This window comes from Centruroides vittatus, unplaced genomic scaffold (assembly GCF_030686945.1).
Source record: "Centruroides vittatus isolate TY-2023 unplaced genomic scaffold, ASM3068694v2 contig_1213, whole genome shotgun sequence".
NCBI classification, from domain to species: Eukaryota; Metazoa; Arthropoda; class Arachnida; order Scorpiones; family Buthidae; genus Centruroides; species Centruroides vittatus.
Window position 1 is genome coordinate 1503842 of NW_027120776.1, and position 14273 is coordinate 1518114.

The window sequence follows — 14273 nt, forward strand, 5'->3', positions numbered from 1 at the left end:
ACAGTAAGATATGGACTCTAAAAATGAATGAGTAAAGTCTGAAAGCACTTAGTCCTTTCTTTTTTGGTTTATTGTTACTGGCTCTAGTTTAAGCAGAAAGGTAAAGTTGAGTATTTGATATTATGGAATCATTAGATGTAATTTAATTAAATAAAATACAAAAATCACATAAATTTTGATTATTAGATTACTAATTTTTTACATATTAAAAAAACATTAGCATTATTTAAAGGTATTTATTTTACTCATACATTATGAGATTCTAGCATATCATAAGAATATATTCCTGTAATATTTTCTGTTCTCCTACAAGTTTATTTTGCAATCTTCTTAAATTATTTAACCTTAAATTTTGTGGATTATTATTGTACCTTTTAATATCAATTGTCAATTTTACTTATTCTAAGTTATTTTCCTATAAGGCTAAGCCATATTTATTTGGTTTGAGCTAGTGGGTTGGATAAGGCAATCAGCCAAGTGTGATTCCTGAAGAAGGCTTTCTATAGGGAAACTGGTCCCTATTAAGACAGTAGATATGTGAAAAAAAATCCAGAAACTCCACAAATTTATAACCAACTACCAGTGTTCAATTGCTTTATCTACTAAACTACTTAAGGGCACTTAGGTTAGAGGGAAGTGTGTGCATACATAGATGGAGTAGCAAAAAGTGGATGATGTATAAAGAATAAGTTGACATGCAGTTTGACTAAAATACTAATGTAAGACAGCACATATTGAATTAAAATTAAAAATGCTGATTTCAGATTTAACCTGAGCACATTTATTTTAAAATTATAAAACAATTTGATATATTATTTATACATATTATCATCACTAACAACAGAATTTATGCAAATCTCATATCGGCTGATAGAGCAGTTCTTTTTGTTTTTAATTTAACTGTACACATAATATAAATAACAAAATTTCAAATTTTTATTCTGCATCTTTATGTTTAATTATTAATTTTAAAGATACATTACATCTGAAAGTATTAGCCAAATCCTGTCTCGCTTCGTCTGAAATCTTAGACACAATATTACCTTTTTCTCCAATAATTAATTTTACCTGAGTCTTTCGTGGGCAAATAATTAACACAGCAATTCTTAATAAACCTTCATTTGTCTCTTCGAGCATTTCCAATTTCAAGTCAAGATTATACGGTATTTCTTTAGGAAGACGATCCAACAATTTTTCTCTAACGGTCATAATTGCAATTTCTTCGGGCGACTGATTAGTCACGACACTACTATGATAAATCCACGGACTGGGATATGCTAAACTGAAAAGATAATTCCTAACATCATCAACTCCGTCGCCGGTTAATGCCGATACCATAAACACCTTAGAAAAACTTTTCCAGCCTTTCATCTCCGTTAATTCATCGGCTGTAGGTTTTTCTTTACTTAGCTTTCTCTCAGTTTTTTGGAATAATACATTTAAATTCATTTTATCTTTTTTACGAAAAACTATTTTCTCTTCTTCACCTATTAGAGTACGAGATATTTTTAGGAGATTGTGTTTCGTTTTAACTTTATCGACCTTATTCAAAATTAAAAACGAATTTCTATTAGAATTTTGTTGTAGCAAATTCAGCAACTCTTTGCTTAATTGGTTGGATGCATTAATATTAGAAGCATCGACAATAACAGCAATTACATCAGCGTGCAAGATAGAACTTTCGGGATCTACAACAAGAGAATGTTCTAAATTATGTTTCTTTCCATGCTCAGGTGAAACCAATCCTGGTGTATCCAAGAAAACTATTTGAGTATCTCCATCTACCATTACAACTGATGTGTTATGTTTTGTTGTATGTACCTTCTTTGAAACAGAACAAACTCTCCATTTGACCAGTCGATTCGTTAGTGTAGATTTTCCAGCATTTGGTTCACCTATAATAGAAACCTTTAATAAACGTGGCGAAGCAGGCTGAACAGGAGATAACTTCATTAAATTTTTATAATCCGAATAAAGTTTGGGCACTCTTCTCGTTTGTGAACTGTCTGGACTAGAAAAAAATCTGATCTGTCGTTCACATTTCAACAAAATCCTCGCAAACCTCATCTTAATGACGAATTTCTTAAACTCTTTTCAATTGAACACAAACACTTGTAACTAACCACGTGTGAACACGATGTAAACAGCTTTTAAGTGTTGCCAACTGTTACAATTTAAAAAAAATTGACATTATTAATTAAATAAAGTAAATTATTATTTCAATTACTCGTGTTTATAATAAACCGTTAAAATTTATCGTTATTTTTCGAAAATTATATTATAAATTTAATAAAAATTATTTAAAATTATAATATTAGAAAGATGGCGCTACACTACATCGTCGCCATTTTCGATACACGAGTTTATGTTCGTCTGCAATGATCGAAGTTAAGAAATTTAGGCTTTTGTTTTTTATAAGTTTATTTGTTATTATTAAAATTAAGTTTAGTGTTTCGTTATACGAAGATCAAATCGGAAAATTTGATTGGTAAGCATTTATTTTTAATTATATTCAACAGATATATTTTACACTGTGATATGGTATTGGGGGGTTTTAATATGCATTTGGTAACCTCTAATTACATAAAAACAAAATTATTATATAATAATTAAAGTGACTTTGTCGCCTACAAATAAGTTACTTTAAATTACATTATTCTCCATGACTAGAAACCATAAAACACAATGTTTCTTTCCAATTTAACAGAGGAAAGAGAAAGGTGGTCGGTGACTCCGACCTTCACATACGTTTGGTAGCCTACCTTCAGTGCTCTGTGCTGCCTACTTGCTTCTTTTCGCCCCCCCAGATTTACTCACTCCTCACTTTAGGAATCATAACTTTAAAATAAATATCTTCATCCCTTATCAGACTAGATTTTTAGCATGGAGTTTGCTTAAAACTTCCCTAACTCGAACATCTGTAATTCGAAGAAAACGAAGCGCTTGGTAGGTCTTGGCGGAACGGCGTAGGGATTTAACGTCTCCGACTCGAATACTTAAGTTCGCAATGTGCCTGGACGAATATAAAAAGTGTGACTTGCACCGACCAATTAACCAGCGTGAAAACAGTTAACGTTTTCGTAACCTCCTTCTGGGCTTTTCTTTGGGTTTCTTTTTAATTCAAAATGGGCCGGCAGTTAACATTCGAATATAAAATTGAATGGTAACTTACGGGGAACGCAAGCGCATACGGTATTCGAAATCGCTTACCGTTTGATTTTATATTTGAACGTTAACTGCCGGTTCGTTTTGAATTAAAAAGAAACCCAAAGAAGAGCCCAGAAGGGGTTACAGAAACATTTGTCATTCAAATGTTAATCATTTTTGCACTGGTTAATTGGTTGCTGTGAGTCGCACTTTTTATCTCCGACTTGAATTTCTTAACTTGAATTTTCTCTGACAAGTGAGTCGAAGTTTTCATGGTCTCCCGACATCGATTTATGTTACTTTCGACTTTCCCGACTAGAATTTTAATACTTATTCTATCTAAAGTGATCTTAATTATCAGATTTTGGTGAAATTTTCAGAGAGTTAGTGATATCTACTCTCTGACACCAATTTTCGGACGATGTTCTGGTTCGAAACAAGAGGGCCCCTTGCTTTATCTCAACAAGATGTACGATACCTGCAAAACTGTTCGATTCCATTAATTATGTTAAACGTTTTTTTGAAAGGCACTATGATTAAAACAAAAAAAAAATTATCAAACATTCTTTATGTAAGCAAGAGAGGTAAAAATACAAATCTATTCAGAATTGGCATTTTTTACTCTCTTGTTCTCTAACTTGAATTGTCTGTAACTGGAAGTTTTCTCCTGCCCCTTGGAGCTTCATGTTAGGGAAGTTTTACTGTATATGCACAGTTGGAAAGTTAAGTTGTGAACTCCCTCATTCAGAGTTCACAAAGGTTGGTTATTTTTTACAATCCTACATCCTCCCCTACATCACAAGCCACTTCCAGTCTATGTACAAGACTTAGGTAAAAAGATATTTGCCTCCAAAGATCAGTTTTATCCATGTACCAGTATACTGCCTATTCTCCATGCTCTGTGTCGTCAAGGCATGCTATCGCTCACCGTGACCGACGTTTTCCATGTAGTCGTGTACTTCAGTGCTCGCTATCGCTCACACCTCAGCATACAGGTGATGAGGTGTGAGCAATAGCAAGCAGTGCTACTCACAGCAACCTCATTCCCATAAAACTATATAACATCAAGTACTCCATGAACAGTCACATAGGCTACTAGAACCTGACATAGTCACATGGGCTAATCTTAAACTACAAATATGTAAAAAAAAAGGCAAGTAAAATGCACAATGATAAACAGGATATTTCAGGTCTACTGGTGGCTTCAAGACCACTTCCTATTACACTTCTCACAAATACTACTGGAAGCCCAAAAGACCCATTTTCACAGCAAATTTCGCATCTAAAGAAATTTTCTCACCTGAGCCTTTTATTTACCATGCAACAGCATAACAAGGTCTACAGTTTTTCAAATATGTCTGCAGATATCCATAACCATAACTCACTTTGAAAAAATCATGAATAGAAACTTTAATCTTGCATATACAAGCCCTACAGAAAAATAAATTAAAATTCAATCAAATTATACCCCTGCACAGTATCCAACTCTGTACAATTGAGTGTATTTATATGCAAATTTAAAACAACTTTTAACTTTCATAAACAAAATCTTGTACAAAGAGTGGAAGCATGATGTTGACTAGGTTGTAGGATTGTAAAAACTAACAAAAAAGTCAGTGGAACGATATCTGTGCATGTAACCTTTCATGAGATATTCATCTCCAAAGGTCAGTTTTTACCATGAACCAGTATACTGCCTATTCTCTATGCTCCATGTTAGTCAAAGCAAGCTATTGCTCATCTCAACCAATGCTCCACGTGTATCAACAATACTTTTGTGTGAGTAATAATGAACACCAAAATGAATGCCCAGGGGTGAGCCACTTCTCCCTAAAACTACATAATATTGAGTACTCCACAAATGGTTGAGTAGGCTACTTGAAGCCGGCATAGTTCATGGGCTAAAATGTTAAATGCAATAGTCTCAGTGAACTGACACAACTCCCAATTGCATGCGACCTGGAAGTAGGCTGATTTCGGGGGGCTATATTAAGTTCTGTGCTGTGTCTGCGCTACACTGGCATTTTATTTAAATTTAAAGACTGTTTCTTATTATTTATAATTTCATATTTTTATCATTTTGTCTTGTTACAGGCTTTTTGTTAAATTTCTAATATGAATTTAAACTTTTCTGTTTGTTGATTTTTTTTTTAATGCTGATAACAACTCGGGACTTAACAGCAATTCTTTTATTAATTTATATTTTGTATTATTGACAGCAAAATACATTTTGCTGCATTGACTGATGAGAAAATTCTAAATTCATTTCATTGTTAGTAACGTAAAGTAGAAATGAAAATTACATTTTCCAAAAAAATTCCTTCAGTTTTTTGAGCCACTGTTATTTGTCATACCTGTATTAATTAAAGTACAGATATTGACAGTTGAATGGACAAAATGATTAAATATTCAGCCTACCACTCCAAGGAACCCAGGATTAAGTGGTCAAAAACCACAGAAATTTTTCATGGGCAGCTTGTCCCTTACTATCCAGTTTCCCCAGTTGCAGGCCTGGCCTAACCCATTTTGGGTATGGTCCTCTTGGTAAAAGTAATTTAAAATTTAAAGTAGATACCCTTGTTTTTAGACACTGTCTTTTATTTTACAGTGTCCTTGTGATAAAAACGCTAGATATGCATATTAAAATGTAGTCATCTCAACACTTGTTTTCCTCAAAGGCTTAACCTGGTTGGGCATGTAATCAATGAATTCTGCTATTGACCCATTCGGCATGCAGACAATCTATAAGTTTTTCATGGGAAGAGGATTTCCATGAATGTCATTGCGCTGCACAATCCAGCAGATTCCAAATGTGTTCCATTAAATTTATGTTGGGTGGAAGACTGGTCCATGAAAGCTTGTGGGTGTCTTGTGTTACCAGCCATTTCCGGGTCTTTTTGGCAGTGTGATGAAGAGCTTCTTCATTCATGAACACAGTAGATATTTTATCCATCATCCAACTGGAGGATATTAGACCTTTCTCCAATGTACAGTACATACAGTCATTTACATGAACCTCAAGCATTTGCTAACATTCGGGGGTTGCTTCTGTAGTCGATTAGTTATAAAGACTGTTCATTGCTATATAGTATAGTGTCATGAAATTTTTGATCTCATTCTTGTAGCAATAAATTCAATAGTAAAATCTCAGTTTAGTGAACTTCTGTAATAAATTACTGTACTGCATATCCACATTCTTATTTTCCATGTTAGAGAAAACACTCTACTGACTTGGATTTTTGTAAATTTGGACAACCTTTGCCCATATTATTTAAAGTTAATGTAATTACGTTGATGATTGGAATCCAGTTTGTATGAATTTTATTTTATTATATGAAGATTTTTAACATTTATGGCTTCATAAATGAACAGGATATATGAAATAGTTTTTATGAATAGTACGGTAGAATCTTGTTTCAACAAATTGCAGAGCAACAGATTCTTTTTCTGCAGGTCCCGCCAAATCAATGTACCTCTTTTTAATGGATTTGTAACTTGGAATAATGGATTTTTTCTAGCCCCAACTATTTGGGCTTGAAACAGCAGATTCCAAATGTGCTGTTTTAAGCCCTCAATTGTAAACATCACATTTTTTTCAATGTTTAGTTAATATTTGGATGTTTCCAGGAATTTGTAGCATTCAATGATGCACTTGTTACATCTGGAATATGTACAATTGAAGAATTCTATAGAGTCATCAGGCTGATAGAATTGAGAAGGATCCACTAGTGAACATTTTGATGCTGGTTCAAGTCAAAATTTAGCAAAGCTGTCGAGTCTTTTTAAGTCACAAAGATGTTTCTGACAAGTTTCGGTGTAAATGAACAGACTGTACAGTATGTGACGTTGCTAATATGAAGCGATCATGTATTCAATAGGCAGAAAAGCAGTATCAGAACAAACCCGAGATGAGTTTCAAATAACGAATATTTTTCTGGGTGTGTGGGAATCCATTGTTAGAGATATAACAGATTCTCAGAGCAATGGATGATTTTCAACAGCTTGAGCAATCCATTAAAATGAGATTCTACTGCATTACTGAATAAATGATCAAATAAATAAACTTGATGCAATGAGCTGTTATTATTGTTATGTTTTATGATAAATATTTAAATCTTGAACATTTAATCACTACAAACTCAAGAGATGGCATTTGAAACTTCAAATAGATAATGGCACTTGACAAGTTAGTTGGACATTAACAACTCTCAGCAATTCCAAGTGCATTTGTAAGCTTGCTGATTGGGGAGGGCTTTTATTCCCTACTGTCGGGATGGACTAAGATCAATTCTTATATGGGTGGTGGTTTTAAGGAGGCAGAAAGAGACAAATATTTCACAAAGAAACCGTTTATTTTTATGGTAATGCTTACATAATATTGTCAATGTCTGGAAGTCCAGAGTTTAGTTCACAAATTGACTTTGAAAGTTCTTTCCTTTTCTCATCCAATGCTGGCGGAGCCCCGGAGTGGCATCGAATTAGTCTTCATTGTTGGAAGAAGCAGTACAAAGAAAAAACGAACGGAATTACAATGAACAGAGAACGACGATTGCAACGTGTTGGATTGAGAAGAAGCTCTCTTGTCCTTGATGACCAAGTTCTTATAAACTTCTTTGGGATTGGTTCATTGCTAATTGGCCAGACCTTTTCTTCCTTGCTTCCCAATTGGTTTCTCACCTGTCTTTAGGTGTAAATGGAGCTCTGTTTAGGTCGTGGGAAAGGTCGTCTAGGGATGGTTTATCCGACACCGTCTCTTAGACTCTGATCGCGTTTGATCAGTGACTATGACACCCACGCTCATACTACATTTTTTTGTTTCATTTTACTAAATTGTGTCTTAAGTTTTAAATATACCCCTTTTTAATTTTCTTTATCTAAAAGTTTGTTTTTCCCGCTATTCTTTATGAGCGTCGACATCAAAGTCCAGTGTTGCCAACTTGACACTTATATAACTTTTCTTCTTGATGGTTTAACTTAACAAATTTTACATTTTTCTTTTTAAATTTTCTTTTTTTTTCTTTGGACTATTTTCCGGTGTCTCACACATTGCTCGCAAGTAAACTTTTTCATTTGATTGCCTCGTACAATTTTAATTGAATAATTATTGCTAATTCCTATTTTTATCTGCAAGATAATACCTTAATTTTTAATTTTCTACTTTTAAATAGGAGACAACAATATATAGGAAAAGTAAAATATGTACATCTGGATCCTCTGATAACCAGTTCTCACAAATTAGCTTTGGTGACGGAACAGAATGTTTTAGCCATGCTCAATACTCGTACCGGAGCTCTTGGTAAGAAAGTTGTAATTTTAATGATTTATAGTTCATAAATTTTTGATAAAATTACATAATTTAAATTTGAATTAGAACAAAAAATATGAAAAGTTATAAATTCATTTAATAAAATGGCCGGGACAATAAGTTTAAACTTAGAAAATTTACAAAATTCTCCAATAGACAGTACTTTAAAAAGTGCCTTCTCACTTCATCCCTTTCACACACTATCAGGAAGTAACAGTCTTGTGGTAGAGCTGATCTCTCATTAGAGGCTTTTAGTCCTCCTCAATATGTAAAACATTAAATATATACAGTATACATTTAATAAAATATATATACATTGTATTAAATGTATATATGTATTTTAATTGACTGTGCAGTTACCAGAGGGAAGATTTCATTTATTTATTTATTGCATATGCAAAAGGAAATGTTTTAAGACAATCGAGATCCTCCCGAAAATAATGCCTATAACTAAAGGTTAAAATATGGTTAAAAAAAGGGATAACAATCAATGTACACAATAAAAAGTATACAGCATTAAACTTACAATGATTTTAACATTTTATATATTGAGGAGGATGAGAAGGCTTTAAATCAAGATCGACACTGAAAAATGATTTAATATGTAAATTTTTTTGTGTAGATACTTTTATAAATGCAATACAGTGTGCCCAAATTCTGGAAAGTTGGCAAAGTAAGGGAATGTCAGTGAAGTTAAGCACTTCAAAATTAAATAACATTATCAGTTCTTACTTTTATTTATTGCTACATGTCATACTTAATTAAATTTTTATTTATATGCTAAATTGGGGATACCAACTTTCTTTTTATTCACTGAAACGTTTTCCACTATATGCAAGTCATCTTCAGCAATAGATAATGGATTATAATAGAATAAAAAACAGTTTTAAAAATGTTTCTTCTCTCATTCTGAAAGTTGTTTGTGTGCTCTTCCATTATGCAATGACTGCTGGTGACAGCTTGTATACAGTCAAAAATCATTTGCAAATAAATCATAAAACAATTCTTCGAAATACATACTATTTTATCATTTAATAATTAGATGTAAAATAATTTGGCTAGAGGTAGGCAGTTACGTTGCCATTTATATTGAGGTTGAAAGCCTTGGCTGGCCAAGAGCCAGGGAGGGCGTCGGGTGCTAAAAAAAGTTGTCTCCGTGAATGACCAATATGGTTATAATTTAACATTTATTGCCATTTATTAAAGACAAAATTAAATTTGCATACTAACAAGATGGGTGTGTTTGTTTATTTTTATATAAAGCTTTAAACCTTGATTTAATATTTGATACTGCAGGACTTGGGGCATGTTCAATGTTTTTCAGAGTTGACTGAAGTTTTGATTTCATGATCACTGAAGCCGAAAATGCCACTTTGCATAAATACTTAGTACAAAATTTTACTGTCGTCAAATTTTTACAACTCCCTACATTTGATTATGCACCCTCATTTGAGGCTACAACCCACAGTTTAATAAGAAGCCCTAGTCTAAACAAGTCCGATCGTATCGTGTGATATCTTCAACGCATCCTACATGTATAATTTGAGATTAAGGTCATTGCTGTGGAAAGTGATGGCATTTGAGACACTACATACATGCCCACGCTGGCAGTTTGTGATTTGACAGTTGCTGTAAACTGCACTCATTTTATTATATGGTAAGATATTTGAAAAAATAAGGTTGGGAAGAAAATTGGAAGTTACTTTTGAATACAAAAAGTCTGAAATGGAATATGATTTTAATTTAGGAACCGTGCAATATTTTCGCATGCAAATTTGTTTAGTTACTTCTGAAATGACATTTATGTAAAAAAATTCCCAAATGAAACATTTATGATTATTTCATTGAGAGACGAACACATTTTTGTTTTGAAATTAATTATATTTATTAATATTTAATTCACTCAAACCAAATAATAGCCAAACTTTAAAAAAACCAAAATAAATTATTTTAAATGTACACAAATACACAGGAAATGTAATGAAATAATTTTAAATATGAAAGTATTTATGAAATGTTATGATAAACATGTCAAGAACATGATGCAGTATACAAAGCTCTTGGCTATGTTTTCCCTAAATTGCTTTTTTTTTTTATATCTAATGATTGAAGTTTCTTTACGTTATTTGTGATGTCCTCTCAGAAAAAACAAAACTGCTTGTCTTTGAATTCTATTGTTTCGATTTACACTCTGGTGCCAAGTTTTCTACACTTCCGCACATATCTTTCTTGAAGATTGAGTCATTGCAGCCATGAGAGTGATTAATTAGCAATGTTAATTTTTCTAAAAATTTGGTTTATGCATAATGCTAAAATTTATTATTTGGTTAATTTTAATTGAATACTGTTAGTAAATATATATTATTGTTTGTGTTTTTGCAGTATGGAGACAAGTTCTTGAAAAAAATGCCCTTGGGCAATTCAATGCTTTATCTTCTGAAGGAGGTAAGTTTTTAACAAATGTTTTATTAACATAAAGGGAATGCTCAGTAATCTGACTAATTATTGTATGATGATGATTGGATTAGCAGAGTTATATGTAAAGCAAAGGAAATCAAATATATACCTACATACATACATATATACAGACAGACAAATACATACATAAAAAATTTTTTGGTATGGTGAAGTCTCTATGATCTGACATACATGGGATTGGTGAGTGTCAGACTGAGATTTTTGTATGTGTGTACATACTGTACAGTAAAATAATGCACTTTGTTCAAAGGTTAGTTTGTTTTAATAATCATGATTGTGACTGCTGACCGCATGTGCAATAAACAACTAGTAACTGACAGTATATACGTACGTCTGTTTCTCTCTTTCTCTCTCTTTCATACATTGACGAACAGTAACACAAAAATTTCACGTGTGCCGCTCTGTGGAGAGTCAGATTACTGGACACGTCAGACTGGCTTGTGACAGACTATAGAGACTACCATATTTGGTACATGTTAATTTTGCCTATTTGTCGTGTTTTAAAAATAATCTATGATATTTTTTGTTTTTGACTGGAAAATACAGCAGAAAATGAAGAAAATTGGTTTGGATTAAGTGGCATTTAGATTAGTTAGAGTTTACCTTACATACAGTTTTTGTACAAGAAGTAGACTTTTTCTGAATTAAAATTATATCATAAATTATATATTTAGCTAATAATTTTTTAAATACATAATTATATTATAAGATTGTCGATAAAATTTATATGATGTGCGAGTTAGTTTATTGTAAATTGTTCACAATCAAATATAACAGTTATTTTATATTATTTAACAGATAAAATGAGAAATTTTAATATCAATAACACAATGAGAGAAATTAAATACCATATCTGTAAATTTAATAGTAATAATTCTTATTCTTTTATTATATTTTTGATTATAATTTAGAAATTTTTTAATCTTTGTTTAAATTATATAAATTATTCTTTCATAAAAGCTTTATTAGATAATATTCCAAGAAATACAATATAAAATTAATTTGAAAAAATAACTTTTTTTGCATATTTGAGATAACCGTAAACAATGATTCTATGTCTATTAACTCACAACTCCAAACCTTATTCAAGGAATCCACAGAAATTTACCTTTGAAACGTTTTCGGGAGGTGTTTCTGCTATCTTCAGTAGAATTTTGCAAATCACCACAAGGCAATGGCTACAAATACAAATTTTCAAAAGTTCAGTTTGTTTATGTACTTTACAACTAATAGCAATGGCTAAAAAGGTCATTGTTTTAGAAAATAACATTAGGATTTTAATTCTTAACCCTGAATTCAATTAGTTAATGTAGCTAAAAACAATTGTTTTTTTATAATAAAATGTATTAAAGATTTCTCTTCAACTTTAAAATCTCTAAATTATAAAAAGTTCATAAGTCGAAATTAGTTCTTGATTTCGTTAATAGTAAATAGAAATAAATAAGCTTCTACTAATCTGAGATTACTTTTATTATAATAATAATGTTTTAAAATACTGTGTAAAGCAATTTGCAGTATTCTTCAAAGCTTTTGTTAATTTCAAATTAAACATTTGTGTTAAAGTGAACATTTATATATTTTTGAAAGTCTAAAAATTACTGTTTTAAATATTAAAAAAATATTTTTCCATTCTCTTTGTATATTTATAGATTTAATTACGCTTAATGGAGGTGGCCAGTACATTCGAGGTTGGGATGCTTCGACAGGAATATTAGAATGGGAAATGACATTGCCAAATGTTCCTGTTTCGGAGTAAGTTCCCGAATTAACTTTGTGGTGTAATTATTTCGCTCTCCCTTATATTTAAATGTACCACAAAATTTTACTTTTTTGAAGGTTGAAGATAAATAATTATAATATAGATCAATGATATTTAATGATAGAATGGACAACAAGTGCTACTGGCAGATAACTGTGCAAGTAGGATGATACTAACAGCAATATACCAATATTACGTTAGCTCTTCCTGCTGGTAGAGAAAGAGAGAGAGATGGTGAGTCAAGGTCACTATTGGAAAATTGTGAATCTTGGTGTATTATAAATATATAAAAACAGACAGGCACCCCTATGAAAAAGTATTATAAGAAAATCATTTAGTCTTCATCAGTCGACATGGTGGGCTGAATTTTGCTTCCATGTTTAATTCATGATTCCTAGCAGCCATATTGTAAAGTTATGTATTTCACTGTTGCTTCAAAGCAGCAAAATGAAATGTAGTTCATGCTGCATTACTGTACAATAAAGTGATTAAAATTATTCTACAGGTAGGATGCTGCCCATTCTATCATTAATCATCTTTGACAATTCATGAAGTTTTAAGATATAAATATTTATATTTTAGTTTTTACACTTTATCAGCTAGATTATAACTGGTTTTGTTCTAATGCTTGTTAAAAATTGTAGATACTATAATTTGTATTTTTTATAGCTTGTGATAAATTATATTTTGTATAGAACGCTTTGTTAGATTTACAAAACATGTTTTGAGGGGGAAAAACATGTTAAAAACATCTCAAATAATTCAGACATTCAGTTATCTTTACCTTGGTAAAACTACACGTGAAAAATATATTATACGAGTTCTTCCAAAATGAATGCTCTATTTTAAATCACTGTAATTATATTAATTATTATCCAAGTAGTAGGTGATGTACCCCAATCTCTAGAATGACTGTCCAAGTTTTATCTTCCATCTGCATTCAAATGTGTTGTTGTCTACTGTCTATAGGAAGTATCATAAATGAAAATGGCATCTCTACACAGAAAGCATTTTGTGTTCTACAGTCTGTAAAGCTGGAATTACTCATTGTACAATATGAGTTTTGCAGAGATTTTAAAGAGATCCACCATGTACGGCAAACATTCTTTGATGATATTCACAGTTCCAGAAGAATACAAAATGCCTTTTCTGTTGCAGTCACTATTATTGTTTATGGCACTTCCTAGAGGTGGTAGATATTTGAATGCAAATGAGAGATGAAGTTTGGACAGTTACTTCATCAATTGGTAATAATGTAATAATTAAAATAATTACAGTAATTTGAAACGCAAGCATTCATTTTGGAAGACCCTGTATATTTAATTTTTAAACGTAGAGAAAAATAAATATAAAAGCATAAACATTAAAAATTCTTGGATCAAATTTGAAATGATCTAAATTAAATAAATTAAAATTTTATTTAATTTAGATCATTTTTTTATGTGCATGAAGACAATATATATAATTTTCATTTTGACTTCTAACTATCTTCATTTATATTTTCTTCTGACAGTTACATTTTGATTGCAAATAATATTTTTATGATCATTGTTAGTATTGTTACATATAAAGATATAAATTAAA

General features: G+C 31.4%; 2 protein-coding genes across 3 annotated transcripts in view; one reads left to right on the plus strand and one right to left on the minus strand.

Moving 5' to 3' along the window:
* Nucleotides 1-758: 758 nt before the first annotated feature.
* On the minus strand, nucleotides 759-2128 carry LOC136985602 (GTPase Era, mitochondrial). Of its 2 annotated transcripts, XM_067282925.1 has the most exons (2): nucleotides 2107-2128; nucleotides 759-2062 (listed from the first exon to the last, which is right to left on the minus strand). In XM_067282925.1, exon 2 carries the CDS (start codon nucleotides 1951-1953, stop codon nucleotides 937-939), a length of 1017 nt encoding a protein of 338 aa, XP_067139026.1. In that variant the 5' UTR covers nucleotides 1954-2062; nucleotides 2107-2128; the 3' UTR covers nucleotides 759-936. The 2 variants fall into 2 exon arrangements, with proteins under 2 accessions (XP_067139026.1, XP_067139023.1); XM_067282922.1 differs by lacking the exon at nucleotides 2107-2128 and having other exon boundaries at nucleotides 759-2092.
* A 201-nt stretch (nucleotides 2129-2329) lies between these two features.
* EMC1 (ER membrane protein complex subunit 1) overlaps nucleotides 2330-14273 on the plus strand; it is a 42158-nt gene continuing 30214 nt past the window's right edge. Inside the window, exons 1-4 of the mRNA XM_067283507.1 lie at nucleotides 2330-2488; nucleotides 8316-8443; nucleotides 10835-10897; nucleotides 12580-12682. Of these exons, the coding sequence (XP_067139608.1) occupies nucleotides 2379-2488; nucleotides 8316-8443; nucleotides 10835-10897; nucleotides 12580-12682 (404 nt within the window). The 5' untranslated portion in view covers nucleotides 2330-2378. The remainder of the gene's footprint in view (nucleotides 2489-8315; nucleotides 8444-10834; nucleotides 10898-12579; nucleotides 12683-14273) is intronic.

Excerpts from the sequence above, each read along its gene's own strand:
- LOC136985602 (XM_067282922.1), bottom strand. The coding sequence starts at position 2,067 with ATGAGGTTTGCGAGGATTTTGTTGAAATGTGAACGACAGATCAGATTT.